The sequence below is a fragment of the Protopterus annectens genome, chromosome 6.part0 (genome assembly GCF_019279795.1).
Source record: "Protopterus annectens isolate FY-2018-M chromosome 6.part0, PAN1.0, whole genome shotgun sequence".
Classification (NCBI taxonomy): domain Eukaryota; kingdom Metazoa; phylum Chordata; order Ceratodontiformes; family Protopteridae; genus Protopterus; species Protopterus annectens.
Genome location: NC_056737.1, coordinates 825,226,182 through 825,244,577, shown reverse-complemented (window position 1 = coordinate 825,244,577; position 18,396 = coordinate 825,226,182). Strand labels below are relative to the sequence as shown.

Below are 18,396 nucleotides of genomic sequence, written 5' to 3'. Positions count from 1 at the left end.
GGAGAGAGAGGATAATTTGGAAACCTGCTTTTTTGGATCAGATCATCTCTCTAGCTCCTTTGAGCTCTGCCTTTGAGGCTGCGAAGAGAGTGTTCGCTGCCTTAACAGTCTTGACAGAACCTTCCCCCTCAGATCCTACCTGTTACACCGTAATGCCCCAGCACCGGAAGCTGCATCAACTTTCTCCATGGGGACGTTCTGTACCGAAACCTCAGGTTCCCTCCCAGGGAAGTTCACAATGACCACCAAGGAAAGCCAACCACCAGAACAACAGGAGCAAATGGAAAAAACAAGTTATTAAACCAATATATTCCTCTCTCCTCTTAGTGTATCGACACACCAGCTTTTACAGAGTAAAATGGTCACAAGTAAAAAAAAAAAAAAAAACACCATCTCTCTCTCTCTCTATAGATATATATATATATATATATATATATATATATATATATATATATGTATATATATGTATATATATGTATATATATATATATATATAGATATAGATATATACATATATGTATATATATATATATATATATGTATATATATATATATATATATATATATATATATATATATATATATATATGTATATATGTATATATGTATATGTATATATATATATGTATATATGTATATATATATATATATATATATATATATATATATGTATATATGTATATGTATATATATATGTGTATATAGATATATATATATATATATATATATATATATATATATATATATACATATATAAAAAATATATAAAGCAGCATCAATTAGGACATAGTCATACAATCAATTATCCACTTAAATACACAATATTATAACAAATAAAAACTTTCCAACTACACTTCAAATTAAGACCCTTAGAAACTAAGTGTCGTATTTAAATATAAAAATTGTTTCTTTGTATAACAATTTCTTTTTAATGTTCGTATTGTCAAATTCCTCACAACAAATGTGGTCCAATACTGTCGCTTGGATGATGATAATTACAAAAATGTGCACAACAGGGCTCTCCATCCTAACTTTTCTAATATCCCTCAGATGTTCCTGCAGTCGTACTTTAAAAGCCCTCTTACTCTTCCCAATATAAAATTTATTACATGGGCATTTAAGGGTATACATTATTCCTTCTGAGTTCCAATTAAAACTATTTTTTATCTCATATTTTCTGCCATTAATATCACTAAAGCATTACACTACATATTTACAACTGCAGCATCTTCCAGATGGTGTGGTGCCTATTTGAAGGGTTCCTATCAGAACGACGAAAAATCAAAATCTCGAACGCTCAGATGAGCGAAAATTCATTTAACTGAAATCGATATTGTGAGATCTCGGTACAGTGAAGATCGGAAAATTTGCCCTTTCCTCACTGTAGTGCAATCTTGGAATTGGAATATATTTGGGGGGGTGTGGGGGGTGCAGCCCCCCACAATAGCGATTTCGATTACCTGCGTTTTCACTCATCCGAGCATTCGAGATTTTGATTTTTCATCTATAGAATATAGACCCTATTTGAAGTACAGGTCTACTGACAGGTTCCACAGGAAGTACAAACCTCTCACTTGTATTTGCATATAACTAATATTCCTGCCCCTTCTGCATGCAATACCAGGTGCATTCTCTAATAATTGACAAAAGCTTTGTTTAACCAAAATTTGGAGAGGAGGATGGTTTGGAAACCTGCTTTTTTGGATCAGAGCCTCTCTCTAGCTCCTTCGAGATCTGCCTTTGAGGCTGCAAAGAGAGTGGTCGCTGCCTTACAGAACCTACCCCCTCAGATTCTACCTATTCCACCATAATGCCCTAGCACCTTGAGCCTCGGCAACTTTCTCCACGGGAACATTCTGTACCAAAACCTCAGGTTCCCTCCCAGGGAATTTTGATTTCCTCTTCTGAGACTTCCCCAGAACATGGCACTGAGGAAGTACCCAGGAAGAGGACATGCAAGAGAAAGAACCTAGACTCCCCGCAGGAATCCGTCACAGAAGACATGGATTTCGACGAGGGTAAAGGGTACCCATGGTCACCTCTTGAAGATGTTCCCTTCGGAGATATCCGGGAAATCCTTAGACAGATTGCTGGACATACTCCAACCGTGAGCTGGAGGAATCCGTTCTGCTAGAGGCTTTCAGTACAAGACTGTCTACTTCCTGGGAGACTCCACCCACCGATGAGCTCATTGACATGATCTCTAGGTGGGTATGGAAGGAGCCTGACTCCATAGAACCCATACCCCGGAGACCAGACAGAGTAATGGCACCACCTGTGGACAGACAGTTTTGGGGAAAAGGGATTCCAGTTGATGCCGCGGTTGTTGCGGCAGCCACAAAGAAAGAACTAGCTAACAAGAATTCCACTGCCCATCCCCCCAACAGGAAGTTGTGGGCGATGGACAGACTGAGGAAGCGTGTCTTTGCTTCAGCAACCTTTGCCTTGCGGTCGCTGAACTATTTGGCACAATTTATTAGACTTGAGAAATTTGACCAAGGAATTATTAACTATTTTCTCGGGAACCATCTCTGCAGAGGTTCAAGATTCAGTAACTTCACAGCTGGCAACCCTACAGTGAATATCCAGTAGTACCATGAGGTTAGTTTCTGACATAGCGGAAGGGACCTCAAGAGCTGCAGGTTCAGGCATTTCCATGAGGAGACGTGTCTGGATGTGCTTGTGCGATTTTTGCAGAGCAATTTAAGTACCATTTTGTCAGTGCTTCCTTTAACGGAACTACCCTTTCTGGCCGTAAGGTGAAAGAAGCACCGTCCAGGTGTAAGAAAGATAGAAAGACCTTATCTTCTGTGAGTATATGTTTTCCAACCCCCCCCCCCCAAAGATCCTTCTCCAGGAATCAGCGGAGTGGCCGGAAAATGTGTTTAAAAAGTCCCAAGGCCCATTCCATGACACACATGGAGGAGTGCCCCCAGAGGCAGAGGGGGAACCTCCAATGGACGTCATTGCCCTTGTGGTATACGTGGGCCACAAAATCAGGGTTCACGAGAATCTTTGATAAACCCCATCAGGGCTCCTTGAGGACATTTATCCCTGCACCAGAGAGCCTGGCTAGACTTAAAAGATACTTGGGTGCAGAGAATTATATCCAGAGGTTATATAATACCATTTGCCCTGCCACCACCAATTCCCAGGAAAATCCCTGATGTTCCACTAAGTCAGACGGTTCAAGCAGCAGTTCAGATTCGAAGGCTGCTAGAAAAAAAGTCATCCACGATGTCCTACCGGACTAGATAGGATCCAGAACTTGCTCAAGCTTCTTTTTGGTGCCAAAAAAGACATGGACTGGAGACCGATTCTGGATCTTGCAAATCTAAACAAATGTGTTAAATGAGCTAAGTTCTGGATGATCACAGTTCAGTCCATTCTCCCTTTTCTGGGCAAAGACGACTGGATGTGCTCAGTAGATCTTCAGGATACCTACTATCACATAAAAATGAGCAGGTGGTCCAGAAAGAACCTATGCTTCCGGCTGGGAGCCAGCCACTACTAATTCAGGGTACTGCCCTTTGGACTCGCCACAGCCCCCAAGGTGTTCAAATGCATGGCAGTAGTAGCAGCTTACCTCAGACTGCAGGGATTCTGGGTGTTTCCCTACCTGGATGACAGGTTTAATATCGCTCTAACCTGGCATCAACTCATACATGCAAGAGATCAGGTTCTGCACACCTGTGGTCTCCTAGGAATAACCATAAACTACAGCAAATCACAATTTCCACCAACTCAAACATTGGAATTTATTTGAATGCTGCTCATCACAGACTGGCATTGCTTCCCTTCCACCACACAGAGTTCAGTGATCAGCCCACACATGTCTCCAAACTCTAGGCCTCATGGTGGCTACAGTAACCTTAGTTCTGTTGGTCAGGTTTTACATATGGATCCTCCAGTGGATGTTGGCTACTCAGTGGTCAATCTTCCATCAGTCAATGTCTTATCAGATAAGTTACCCACACTTGCAAAAAAGATCTCTGCTGGTGGATCCAGTCATATCAAATACTCCATCGCCATCCTTACATTCCCCAGCAGTCCAAGGCCATAGTGACCATAGATGCTTCCCAGATAGGTTGGGGGGCACATTATGTGAGGAAGACAGTCCAGGGTATTTGGTCCCCCGAAGAGGCCAATTTGCTTATAAATGTCCTAGAGATGAGAGCAGTGCTCTTGACATTGCTAGCTTTTCAAGATGTTCTCCCCTCTGGGATGATTGCAGTTCAAACGGACAGCATGTCAGTATTCTGGTACATCAACAAATGGGGGAACCAAATCTTACCCATTGTGTCAAGAAGCACTCAAGGTCTGTCAGTGGGCGATCTCTTCCGACTGCTTTTTAGTGACGCACGTTCCAGGGAGATCCAGAGTGATTGTAGGCAAACTAAGCAGGTGCATTCTTCTACCACACGAGTGGTCCCTCAATGAAAAAGCGGTGGATGCAATTTTCTGTCAATGGGGCCAGACCTGCTGCAATGTTTTTTCCTCTCCCTAAACAACTACTTTTCTCTAATTCCCCCACAGGGACAGTCACAGAAGGATGCTGTACTTCACAATCACCTCCCGGTCTCCTTTATGCCTTCCCACCAACCCCATCGATTCCAGAATTTCTGCAGAAAGCTGCCAGGCCAAAGAGCACAGTAATCCTCATTGCCCCCTATTGGCATTGACAAACTTGGTTTCCCTTCCTATGGCCTCACCTGGTTCTACCTCCATGGAACCTAGATCCAACTCCGGGCCTCCTGTCACCCGATAGCAATGTCACACCCAGATATACCAAACCTCAAGCTGACTGCTTGGCTTCTCCAGTTCCCTTAGTAGCCAGACAGTCTATGCTGTCATCACCTGTCCGACGTATTTCCCATAAACCCTCAACAAGTAAAACATTCAAGTAAATGGAAAAGGTTTGCCCTTTGAGCTCAGCAACATAATCTTGACCCTTTTTCAGCTCCTATTAATCACGTTTTAGATTTCCTTGCTCACCTTTTTGAAAATGGTGCCAGTATCTCAACCATTAGAATACAGCTAGCAGCAATTTCAAATTACCATACAGGATTAAATGGAGCATCCATAGCTTCTCACAAATTGAGCAAGGCCTTCTTAAAAGGGATGCATCTTCTAAAGTCTTAAAGATCCTACACCTCCATGGGACTTGAATTTGATGCTTCAGTCTCTCACACAACCTCCCTTTGAACCAGCAGCTACATGTGACCTGACATAGCTCTCATGGAAAACAATTTTCTTGGATGCCATTATTTCCGCAAGAAGAATTTCTGAGATCCAAGAACTATCTTCTAAACCTCCCTACTTGGTTTTCTACAAAGATGGAGTGACTTTATGTACCAATCTGCCCTTTCTTCCAAAGTTGGTGTGAGAATCCAGCATCAATACTATAAATTTACCAGTGTTTTTTCCCTACGTTTACTAACAAAGAAGAATATGCCTTACATTTACTGGATTTTCATAGACACCTGCGGTTCTGTCTGCATAGAACAGAAAAAATCAGGAACGCAACTTTGGTCCCCTCCTCTGGACCAAAATTAGGAAAATCAACTTTCAAAGTTTACCCTATCAAAGTTGCTGACAAATTGCATCTGCTTTGTCTTTGCTAAATTGGGCATTTCTCTTGCACACCCATTGAAAGCACACTCCACCAGATCCGTGGTACTTCCAAAGTTTTTCAGTCAAGGACGTCTATGGGATGATATTTGTGCAGCAGCAACTTGGGCTACTCCTCACACCTTTATCATTTATTACAAGTTGAATCTGGTGTCTAGCCGTAGGGGATCATTTGGTTCTGTGGTGCTCAGGAATATCCTTCCTTGAGTCTACCCTGGATACAAGTAGCTAGGGGCACTGTCCCATTCATTGAGGATAGAATGAAAATTGACAATATCAGGTAAAGAAGATATGTACTTAATAACGTTCAATCTGTGTTTTGATCTTCAGTCTTCCTCAGCTCCCCTCCCACCAACCATGGCTTCTGGAGGAACAGGTATTTACATGGTCTCTAAATATGTATTTTTTATGCATTTATATGATTCTGGATATGGCTTTCCATAATTTTTCTTCATCTTCTTATGCTAATGTAGCAGCAAACAAGATCTAAGAAATTGGGTAGGTGCATTTAGGGTAAGGAAGAAGCTTGAGAGATCTGGTGGCTGCGACCTTTAGCATAAGCTGATGCAACAGATCAGATCTGAACCCATTCGTTGAGGAAGAATGAAGATCAACAACACCAATGTAATGTTATGGTAAGTGCAAATTTCTTTTTTTTTTCAACAAAAGTGAGATTTATGGAGAAAAGAACAGCTCAAAGTGAGAGAGATGCCAGTATGAGTAAAAAGTAGGAAGAATGTAGGCATGCTTGAATACTGTTCCTAAACTGTGTAATGGCTCAAATTAATAGTATGGAAGTGTAGTAAAATGTTTTTCTGGCTAATATTTTTTTTACTGTATTAAGTTGTAATAAAAGTTTTCAATTAAAAAGTGGTTTCATTTGGAGACCAGCTGTCTTGCCAGTCTTACCATCCTTCTTTTAAGTAGCATGTTCTTTTCTTTTTCTTTGTAGATATAGTAACGTGTAAATTATGTGCTGCAGTCTGTTTTGTCGGCTCCTCCACCTCCAAGCACAAATTGTTTTGAGGAAGCTGTAAGTAGATTAGAGTGCAGGATGTGGAGTGTGTGCTCAGGTGGTTTATTTTATATACTGTGTTTTTTCCTTTTTCTAAAGGATTTTTATACGCTCATGAGGATCGCTGCTGCAGTAGTATAAATGTGAAAACAACTGCAGATGGGAATCAATCCTGGCAGGCCAGATTCTCAGAGGTTTAGTCTACCCTACTGCAGGCTAGTCTGCTTGCGCCACATGTATTAGATTAATGCTAGATAGGATAGAAAGGGAAGAGCAGCCAGCAGCATCTGTACTTTCTGATGTGAGACAGGCATTCAGTCATCAGTACATTGTAAGGGAATTCAGAGTCCTACATCCGAAAATGTACTTTTTTGAGAATTTCTTCTCTTGTCTTATTACTGGGATTGTTGTTTTCATTTGGTAATTTGATTGAATGTGTTGGAACTTTTCACTGTTTCTTTTTTTTCCTGAAGCCAAAGATGTCCCTAGAAAAAGGGACCAACAAGAGTACTTTGTTATAAAGCAGATCCCACTGAAGGCTCTTCATCTTTGTCTGTTCTTTTTGGGTGAAGAGCATAAAGTTGAAAAGTACATTGTGCCCCTAATTTAGGAAGAAGACACTAAAAAGCAATTACCCTAATGATCTGGAATTCAATAGCAACCCAGGAGCCGGACTACCTGACAAGGGAAGGTGAAAGTTTATCAGTATAGGCTAAGCCATCCTGAGGGGAGGGAAGTAAACCAGCCCTGTGTAATGCTGACACGTGTTTGGAGAAAGAGGTAAATGGCATGCAACTGTGAGCCAGGGATATATGTGTGGCTCTGAAGAGCCATTCTATACAGTAACCTTCATGGAATGCATGGAGAAATTTTCACCCAACTGGTAGGGCATAGTAGTCCTTTGCATTTGCAGGTAAACATGTCAGGCACTGGTGGAAGGGATAGGACCAGAAACAGGAAGTGTAGCTCATGGCTGCCTGAATAATGATAGGACATGACAGGCTCTCTCTCTCTGCACCTACTAGAGGTGTTCACCATCCAGCCAAATACCCTATTTATGGGAGACTTTATCTGTCCCTCTATAAATTGGTAAATGTACACTGCCTCTAACTCACAGGTAGAACGTTTCCTAGAATTCATCAGCACAAACACCCTGGACCAAATAGTGCACCCTCTAACCAGAAGATCAAATGTATTGAACCTAGTACCTACCAACATGGGAGAGCATCGCATGCCCTGCAAATCCACCAACCCCATGTTATGTCCTCATTGTTGGACCGCAAAACTGTCTCCCTCAAAATAAAATCCAACCCATAATATCCAACAAAACTTGTAACAGTTAGCTATACTACAGCGAACTACATCTTAAGTGACAGTTTATCAGAATTCACAGCTTCCCCAAACCCCGAGAACAGAACTACATATGCAGAGTTTACAGAAACCCATAACAAACATGTAAATAGCTGCATTGTGGCTGCTGTACCTACCAGAAATAAGCCCAGATCTAACACCAAAAACAAACCACACTGGGGGAATCCTTACCTTAACTGGCTGTATAACAAAAGGAAAAAAAAAGTCTGGCAAAATCAGAAAGAGCAGCTGTCAGAGATGAGCGCTCTCTTATTCAACTAAACAAGAAACTAAGAGATCTAATAAAGTCCAGCAATGCCAATTACAAGGTCAGGAAAACCTCCCAGGCTAAGGACAATCACAAGACCTTCTTTAGCTGTGTCAGGAATCTTAAAGGTAATACTCAGCAGTGTGCAGAACTGGTGGTAAATGGCACAGCCTTTAGTGACCTGGGTTACATAGCAAATGTACAGGCTGATAAATTTATCTCTAACTTCAATCCCCACTACCCCCATTGAAATCCCGTCTAGCATTTTCCCCCACAACTATCAATAGTGAGTAGGTCCTTGGAGGTGCTTGCTATGGCCAGAAACACTGTTTCAGTGGGACCTGACAATATCCTCGCCTGCCTGCTAAGAAGCCTAAAACATGACCTAGCAGGACCACTTGAAGCAGTCTTCAAGTAAAACCTCAAAACAGGTTATGTACCAGGGTATTGGAGGGTTGCAGTGGTCATCCCTGTTCATAAGGGTGGACCATCAACTGACGTAACGAACTAAGACCTATCAATCTAACAAGTCTAATATGCAAAGCTATGGAACATATCATGGAAATGATCAACAATGACACTGGCAACCTACAGACACTGGCTTTGTAAAGGGAATGTCTTTACTACCTAATCTTGTAGACTTCTTTGAGAGGGTCATCATTGCTGTAGATGAGGGGAAAATGGTGCATACTGCCTAACTTGACCTTGCTAAGGCATCAGTACAATGCGCCACTTGGGTATTATTGACAAACTGTCAGAACTAGGCTTAAATCCCTGTATAACTCACTGGATTGCCAGCTGGCTCAGAGATGGGACCCAGAAGTCAGGATCAGTGAGACCACCTCCACCAGGAGAGTAGTTACCAGTGCAGTTCCCCAGGGCTGTGTGTTAGGCCCGTTCCTATTTTTTGGCGTCTACTTCTTGGAAGTCAACCCTAATATCAGAGGCCTCTGGCTCACCAAGTTTGCAGATGACTGCAAATTGAGAGTTTTCATACATTCCCCCATGACCCCAACATTCTACAAGAGGGTCTGACACAAGCAAATGACTGGTGCAACAAACATGAATTAAAACTCAATGCAAAGAAATGCATTATAGTGATGTTTGGGAAAGCATACACCCAGGCTAATTACTTCATCAGTAAGACACCCCTGAGAGTTGACCTGATAGGTCTGGCAAACATGTATAGACAGTAATCTGGCATTCGACCAACATACGGTGTATATAAAGTGTACACATCCCTGTTAAAATGCCAGGTTTTTGTGATATAAAAAATGAGACTGCAGTAAATAATTTCAAACCTTTTTCCACCTTTAATGTGACCTATAACCTGTACAATTCAACTGAAAAACAAATCTGTTAGGGGAAAAATATACAAAATAAAAAACGTACAATATGCTGGTTGCATACGTGTGCTTCTAGGTAATAGCCAAGGATATCCCTCATTGGTGATGGCACAGCTAGTACCACCCCTGCCCTGGTTTGATAGACTCTTTTATTCCACCATACACTTCAGTGGGAATGTTTAAGGTAGTAGAGGCTGTTTAGAAGTTTTCCACTTGTAAGTCCATGACCCATATAGAAGTTTTCTCAGTTCAGATTTAGTGGTATCCATATACCACTCCATTCAAGGATAAGGTCCATTAAAGTTGTGTCTCCATTTGCTGTGCTGCTTCTTTTGGTTCTATACACCTTCACCAAGCATTAATGTCTTGACTGTTTCTTAGGGAGTTAGGTGGCAAATGTGAGCCAAGGCTTAGGGTGATCTGCAGCTCCTTCCACTCTAGTGGTGCTCATTGGGGTTCAGCCTAACCGAGGGTTTTTATTGTTATGTAACATATTTATTGATAATACTAAGGTCCGGCCTTGATAGTTTGAGAATGCTCCCACCTGTAACATTATATTCTTCCTGCAGATGAATGGTCTTGTCAGCAGCTGCTGCCGTTGAGTTGCGTTTGTGTATGGCAGATATGTATTATGTCACTTAATTATGTGATATTGAACTATAGTATTGTTTCTTGATTTGCAGGTAGATGCTGACAGCAGGCTAGGGATCAGCAGTCTCCCAAGAATAAGCACTTTTCTGTAGCTGGCAGATAATGGTGTCCATTGATGGTGTGAATGGACATTTTCAGATATGGGATTTTGCTGAAAACAAAAATCGAATTTTGATTGTTGCATAAGTAATGTTCAACCAAGAACCCGTCAAGGTGGGACCTTGAGTAGATCAGCTGAAAAGGGAAAAAAGTGTCCAGTATTTGTCATAGATGATTATCCCAGCATTCTTTCCTAATAGTTCATGACAAAATCATTTTGGAAATGTAGCCTTTTGTATAATGGAATTAGAAGATCAAAAATGGTAACGAGTGCAGAGCATTCACAGAAGGGGTCGTTATTAAAGAGGTTAATGGCTGTTGCGGTAAAAATTATATAGGTGAATGTTTTAAGTGTCAGTGACTACAATACAGAACTGAACATTTACTTAATAAATGGATTAATGGGTGTCAAATTGCTACCTTTGAAATACTGGGAGCCACATAAGGAAAAAGCACACAGTGCTCCTCATGAAGATACGGTAAATGGAAGCACCTCACTCTGTCCTACTTCTGAAGAGTTTGACTCCTTTTCTTGTGAGTCTGAGGTGGCTGTGGACTTTTCCCAGCCTTCTTTGATGTGTGTCATGGTTTGCATATGTGCACAAACAAGATGAGTCCAGTATTGTGGGGGTATAATGTGGGAAGTTGAAAAGGAATATTTTGTATAGTTTATAACTAGTTTACTTGCAGAATTTTATAAGAGACTATACTCACAGTACTTCTCTCTTGTTTTTGTCATCTAGGTATTTTTTGTTGATTATGGTAATACTGCCTCTGTAAATATTAACCTGCTACGGACTATACCACCTCACTTGTTAGACTTGCCTTTTCAGGTAAGGAGATTCATTTTTTATGTTATGATGTTATGGACCTTTGTAGTACTATCCCATATTTTATGCATTTAATTAATTGTATCAGCTTCTCCTTAATTTAATGTTACATAATTAACATTTGTCTCATTAAGAGTAAGTCTCATTTAAACATATTGTACATTAATTTTTATATTTCATACCCCGAGAAGGTACGGATTCACAAATGGCTGTTTCCTCTGGTTGTATTAAGTTTACAGACAATTGGCTTACCAGAGGCGTGAATGCCATTGTTCCTTTTAGATGCTTTCTGTTTCCTCTTTGTGTTTATGTACATACATGCAGAAGTATTTTTAAAATATGTTAATGACTGACCCTATCTGAATGTATGAGAAAGCTTATTTCAGAACCTTGAATGTATATTAAGTATCTGTCATTTATTCTTTTTTGTTGGTACCTGTTTTTAAGAACACATTTCTCATTCTAGGAGAAGCCTGTATCATGCTAATTTTAAACACACATACTCGCCCAAAGAGGACAGTCATTGCCTTCAGAGTATGTAGAGATATCCTCTAAGTAGCCTGTAAGAAATATAGTATCAGAGTATTTCTTGTAGCCTTTTCAAACGGTGCCTGTTTTCAGTCCCTGTGATGTTTTTTAGTTTTCACACTAGTTGCTGCATTCACAGATTACCAAATGCTGCCCTGTACTCAGTTATACGTTGAATCATCAAGGTGTATAGTGAGAGTAATTTCTGTAGATTGACAAGACCTACCTTTTAAGAAAACATGGACTTTAGAATATATTATTTTGACTCCAGTAGGCATACACTGTTTATTACCTGCTATGCCAGGTATGTATTTTCTGTATTTCTAGAAAACTTTGGCTTCTTTCGGTAAAGTGATTATATTATTATCTTTTCAGCTTTCTCCTTATTTGGCTTCTTGTAGCCCATTTCACATTTTTATACATGAGAAGAGTGGTCTGAAAATAAGGGGTCTCATCTACAAAACTCTGTGGGACACTTCTGGTTACCTCCATTAGAAGGCACACTGTTGATACTTGGACAGTTTTTGCCCCATTTAGTTACTCCAGCAACCTCCAGTCCTAAGACTTTGTAATGTACTAGAGCCAGTTCTTTCTTTCCATTGACTGTGCAACCTGCTGTGCAAAGGTTTAGGCTGCCTCCAGTGGGTTTTTCACATACCCTTGTGGAGTTCTAGGTAAATCTCTCTTCTACAGTTGTGCCCTGCGAATTAGTCAGATGTCCCCCTTTCTGCCCATTTCATCAGAAGTGTAACACTCCCATCCTGTCAGCCAGATACTCGTATCTTCATGCGGAGTACTGTGTGCTTTTTTCTTTATAATAAGGATGCCAGTATTTCAAAAGCAGTGATTTGATTTTCATTCATCCATTTATTAAAGTAAATGTTCAGTTCTGTATTGAAGTCAGACACTAGAAACATTCACTTATATAACTTTCAGCTTTGATATAAGCCAATCAGTCAGTGTCATTTAAGTTACTCACCTCATGTATTGCCTTACCATGGAGCAGTGTGGTTAAAATCCTCACCCTCCTCTCCTTGTCCATTTGGTGCTGATTACGCACATATTCAAATATCTGAATAAAATACAACTGTCCAAGCCTTCTATCTGTTTATATTGAATTATTCAGTACTGACCTTGACATCCACGGCAGGATTTTTTCACACCTGCTGCTCTGCTGCATATGGCAACAATTGAGCATCGTCTTATGCTGTTCTTGTTCTTTTTCTGTGCATTCAGGCTGTCTTGTCTTCTCACTTCCTTCATACCTCACTATGTTTCATTCTCCTCAATCTCTTCTAAGTATCTCACCTCCAGCTCCAATTTCTGCAGTTCCTGCTGCATTTTGAAGTATGGGAATATCATGTATTGCCCTTGTACACCTACATATGTCACCACATTCATATTCAGAGAATTATGCTTCAGCTGCACACAAGACTGCAGACATTTCACCCTTGCTCAGTACACACTTAGGAGTCTTTGATTTACTTTGTAACCAGCTGTGCCTCTAATGTTTTGCCATACTAGATAATTTTGCTCTTTTCCTGACTGACTCTGTCTAAAAATAACTGCTGTGTAATGCACACTACTTTATTTACTTTGTGGTTGCAACTGTGCATAGCCATACTAGATAGTTTTGCCTGTTTGCTAATTTACTGTGTCTAAAAAATAAAGTAACTGCTGTGCAGTACATACTTCTGTATGTTTGCCTTGTGGTTGCAAAGGTACACAGGCTTCTTGAAACAAAACTCTTTAACATGTATATAGAGTGTTAATGATTTTTATAGTCTAAGAGTTTTGTCACTAAAATCAAGTGTGTGTGTGTGTGTGTGTGTGTGTGTGTGTGTGTGTGTGTGTGTGTGTGTGTGTGTGTGCGTGTGTATGTGTAAATGAACACTCCTACCTTGAGCTATGACCAGTGCTTGCCTCACTCAGATAAGGCGAGTTCAAACTGCACCGTTCGAGATCAAAGTTGTAGGTGAGGTCTTAGAATTTTTGTTTTTCCTTTTTGGTACCGTCTGCTTGCTTTCCTACAGGACATCAACCTCTTTGTGATATATAGCCAGCTTTGTTGCTGTTCCTGGCTCATTTGTTCCTTATGAAGCAAAAGATAGCTGCATGGATCATTATTCAGGCAACCATCAATGCTATTTCTACTTGTTGTCCTGACTCTTGGCTAATGCTAGCATTCCCATCAATGTGAAAGGTTCTGCTATGGGCTCTTCCAGTACATGCAGGATTCCACATATTTGTTGTAGAGGGCTACCATCACCTACTTGGCAAGACTACATAACTAATTTTAGCCATAATCATTGCCTGTGAGCTTCAGTTTTCATGTGGTAATTGGCTAAGTGGAACAACCACTTCCTTCCCTGATGGATGAGCTAGGTCAGCTGCTCACTTCCATCTTCCTTTGCCCATTTCTTCCAGCAGCATAATGACAAGTTGAACTCTGGTCATATAGATCACAGTCAGGGCTTTTATCTCTATACATTACATTCATGGTTATGGCTTCCCAGAATTCCATGCACCTTATCCTTTCAGTGTAGTGCTTCTCTGAGCATCTTGCAACCATGCTTTGCATTTACATGCATAGTTGTCATAGTATTTTCCAGAAAGGACTAAAATACCATTTCTAGAGCCATTACCCTTCCTGCTTTTATGGTATCATGCTGCTACTGGCCAGACCAATCTGGTAACCAAGGTCACAGATATCCTTCCGTTTCACTGTAGCAGTATTCTTAACATGAGAGATCCCTTGTCAACGGCAGTCCAATGTTCAGACAATATACCAAAGCTTTTCTGTTAACTGTATGCTGTACGTCACACATACGGCTCCCCGCGCAAGGTGTAGGGCATAAATGTGACTATAGGATGTATCCTAAGAACTTCTTTGCTGCCAGTCCAAATGCCATCTTTGATTATCCGTCTTTGGTGGTTACCTAACCATTCAGATAAGTGTTCCATTGGGGTTTTTTAACTTATCCTTTTTTGCTTACAGCATTTGTGGTGTCGTGGGTTTCATGAAATCCAGAAAGGGTAAATGCCAGTGTGGGAGAAGATTCCCCATAAAGACGGTCATGAGCAGTGCTTGTTTTGTTTAGGAGCTTCTCACAACCATACGTCCTGTTCTATTTGTCAGGCTTTTGTTCCAGAGACCTTACATAGTTGTTTTTTATCCCTCACCATTTATCTTGAAAACTAGAATCTAAAGATTTGGAAAGTAATTCCTGGCCTGAGGGTCAGACATCTTTGAAGAAGGCCAAAAAAGTTAGGTCAGATTCTTCAGCTGTGCCTCCACCACAGGATGTCTCTGTTGAGGTTGGTGAAAGCCAGGAGGATTGTCCAGTTTCTGGGCTGGATTCCTGTGCTGCGACTGTTTGGAGGCTGTCATGGATCTGACTTCTCTCACTTCCTCGGATGGCTTGCAGACATCCGCTTCGGCGGCTCAGGGGGAGCCATGGCTGATTATCACCGAAGGGCCTGGGGGGTTCCTCAGACACTGGTTAGGGAGGAAAGTCCAACTACAGTTATTGAGTGTAGGCTGGTGTCGGAGCCTTCTAAACATATTTTTCTACTCCCAAGGACCCTCAAAGTGAATGGCAGAATTTTACACACGGTTTGTTCAATCCTCTTGTGACCTTGAAGTCTTCTCAGGGGGTCTCTGTCCCGGCACCTCCTTGGCCATCTTCCCCTCTCAAAAGGTCTAGGATTCACGATTCCTCTGAAGAAGAAGAGGATTCTGATGAGGAATCCATGCATTCTACCAAACTTGATTCTGATAAAGACAGCAGGAATATGAAAAGGCTGGGTAAAAAGGTTTATACTTTAACCAACCTAGCCTTTTGGGCTGCTAGTTATCAGACTCATATGACCAGATATGTTTTGGCTCTCCTTTCTCAGGCTTGCCAGGTTATTCATGATTTTCCTGATTCTGAGGGAAAGACTTCTTGTCTCTGTTAGGGATCTCTTCCCAGGTAGCTCACCATTCCATTTGGCACAGTAGCAGAGCTGCTTTCTAGCTGGCTGGGACTCTGATTCTGTAACCATCCGGATACAAAGCTGATACAAGTATACTTTTTTTGCACTTGATCTGTTTCACTGATAGTTAACAAAACTGTACTACATTTATTTATTTATTTGCTTGTATATTGATGGTATCTGTCTGCAAACTATACTGCATTTATTTGCTTGATCGTGTTTTGCTGGGCTGTGTCTGCATTTTGTTTCTCAGAGTTAGTTCAGCACTTGAGCTCTAGGCCAGCTGGTTTCACAGTGGAGGTTGCCTTACATTCTGTGAAGTCAGCTCATCCAAGGTGTAAGCTACTGGTCATCACCTCTTTGTGTTATCTGATTCCATGAGGATCAAATTTTTCTTTTATATTACTGGTATACAGAGTTATATTTCTGTGAAATTGTGGTCAGTAGCAGAGCTGCTTCCTAGCTAGCTGTGACTGATTCTATAACCATCTGGATACAAAGCTGATACAAGTATACTTTTTTGTACTTGATCTGTTTCAGTGATGGCTAACAAAAACTGTACTGCATTTATTTATTTGCTTGATTGTATATTGCTGGTCTCTGTCTGCAAACTATTTTATTTATTTGCTTGATTGTATTTTGCTGGTCTTCACCCTCCCACCCAACTGCTGTTGTATTCTTAAACTTGGTGGCTTGGGAATTGCCCGTCCCAGCTGTAAATTTGATTTTGGACACTCCTCCCAGTCCCATCTCATTTGAGTGAGATCATTTGGGAAGGACTACCCCTTGCTTCTTTGATCTTGCATTATCTTCTGTTTCCTCCCTCTAAACTTAAGGAAAAAACTTTGTTTTATTCAGCTGCTTTTACTTTAATTGTGTTCTGCCTACTTTATTACCTTATTTAGCTTTGCTGCTCGCTGTTAAGTGTTCAAGTGTTTTTATTCTGCTGCATTTATTACTGCTGGTTAGCTGCCTGATTAAATTTATCTGTTATTCTAAGCCTCTTAGTTTTGGTTTTAGCACTTAGGTTTAAGGCCATTTATTTTACACTTAAGAAGGTTTTTGTGGTATACACTCTTGTGGACAAACCCTTATCAAAACACTCTCTTCATAAATCCTCCTAAGTATTCAGAACACTATGTCTGGACAATTCCTATCAGTTTCTCCTGCCAAGTCTGATCGACATGAGCATACTGAGACAGTGTAGCAACTGCCTAATGTTCACTGACAGCCCTATTCTCCTAGCACATAATTCCTCTACTTGTGAGAAGTGCATCTACATCAGTAACCTGAAATCCATGCTCTCCCTTGCCACAGTCCGTACTCCTGGCAAAGAGGAGATTGCCAGCACAAACACCACACCACCCACATCACATAACCAAGCACAACACACACACCTATGCAGAGATACTCAATAAAAACTTACCTAAACAGCAGAGACCTCCAAAACACACACTCAAACATTCCACTCACAACACCAAACTCATCACACACAACAGACAACACACAAGTATCTCACAAATACAGCCCATAAGGCATAAAAATAAACCAAACATACTGGTCATTGGCAACTCAATTGTGAGACACACCAATGTCCCCCTCACCAGGCTCGACAAGGAGAAGGTCACGGTCAGTTGTCTGTCAGGTGCCAGAATCTGACACATCATGCACGCACTTAAGTCTCTCCAGAGCGGGTACAAGTATAACTCTGTCATTGTCCATGTTGGTGTGAATGCCTTGAGACATACCTCCTGGGACTATATGAAGAGAGACATGATTTAACTCTGAATATGTGTCCCAGGCAGGTATGACCCTAGCCCTAAGCAGCATCCTAATTCACCAAGAATGATACCACAATATCAAGAAAAATAATTGAACTTCAACAATTGGCTTGGTTTCTGGTGTTATTCCAAGGGGATCCTGTATCTGTTTGCCTGGGATGACATGGTTGACGGGCCTTGATGCTTTGCCAGAGATGGCCTCCACCTGTCACCCCTGGGATTCTGGGTCCTGGCCAAGGCTCTTGCCTCCCCCATTGTGCCTTTTTTTAGGCAATGTCCCAAAGACAAATCTCCCAACATAAAAGATCTGTCAGAAAGCAAATTGAAAGACATGCTGCTTAATGCTAGGACCCTTAACCTGAAAATGCACTCACTGGAGGCTGTCCTCACACTGGAAGATGCCGTCTGTGTGGTCACAGAAACTTGGTTCAGGGCTGTGGAGAGCACTCCTGCCTTATCAGGCTATACCTCATTCCACATATTTCAACCCCAAATTGAGGTTGTGAAGACTAAGGATGGTGGAGTCTGTAAATTCATGAAACACAGGCATGCCTCCAGACTGGTTTGCCAGCATGATGCACTGGAACTACTCCATGTGCAAGTGATAGTTGGCAAGACACACATCCAGGTTACAGCCAGCTATACATCCCTCCTCCACATACTCCTCCTACTTGGACCTCTTGACTCCATCAAGGTGCCCCCTAACACCCTGATCCTTGGTGACTTCAACTTCCCCACCATAGACTGGGTGCACTATTCCTGCACTAATGCACTATTCCTTGACTTTATCAGTTATAACGTATTAGACCAGCTCGTCTGATCCCCCACAAATGGGAGATAACATTCTGGAATTGGTTTTCACCAACATGGGCGACTGCTGCAACACTCCCATAATATGTTCTTCCCTGGTGAGATCAGA

At 41.3% G+C, this 18,396-nt stretch overlaps 1 protein-coding gene across 1 annotated transcript in view; it reads left to right on the top strand.

The window, feature by feature from the left end:
* Positions 1 to 18,396, top strand: part of TDRD9 (tudor domain containing 9) — a 2,841,455-nt gene that overhangs the window by 1,447,223 nt on the left and 1,375,836 nt on the right. Inside the window, exon 27 of the mRNA XM_044074496.1 lies at positions 11,104 to 11,193. Coding sequence (XP_043930431.1) covers positions 11,104 to 11,193 — 90 coding nt within the window. The remainder of the gene's footprint in view (positions 1 to 11,103; positions 11,194 to 18,396) is intronic.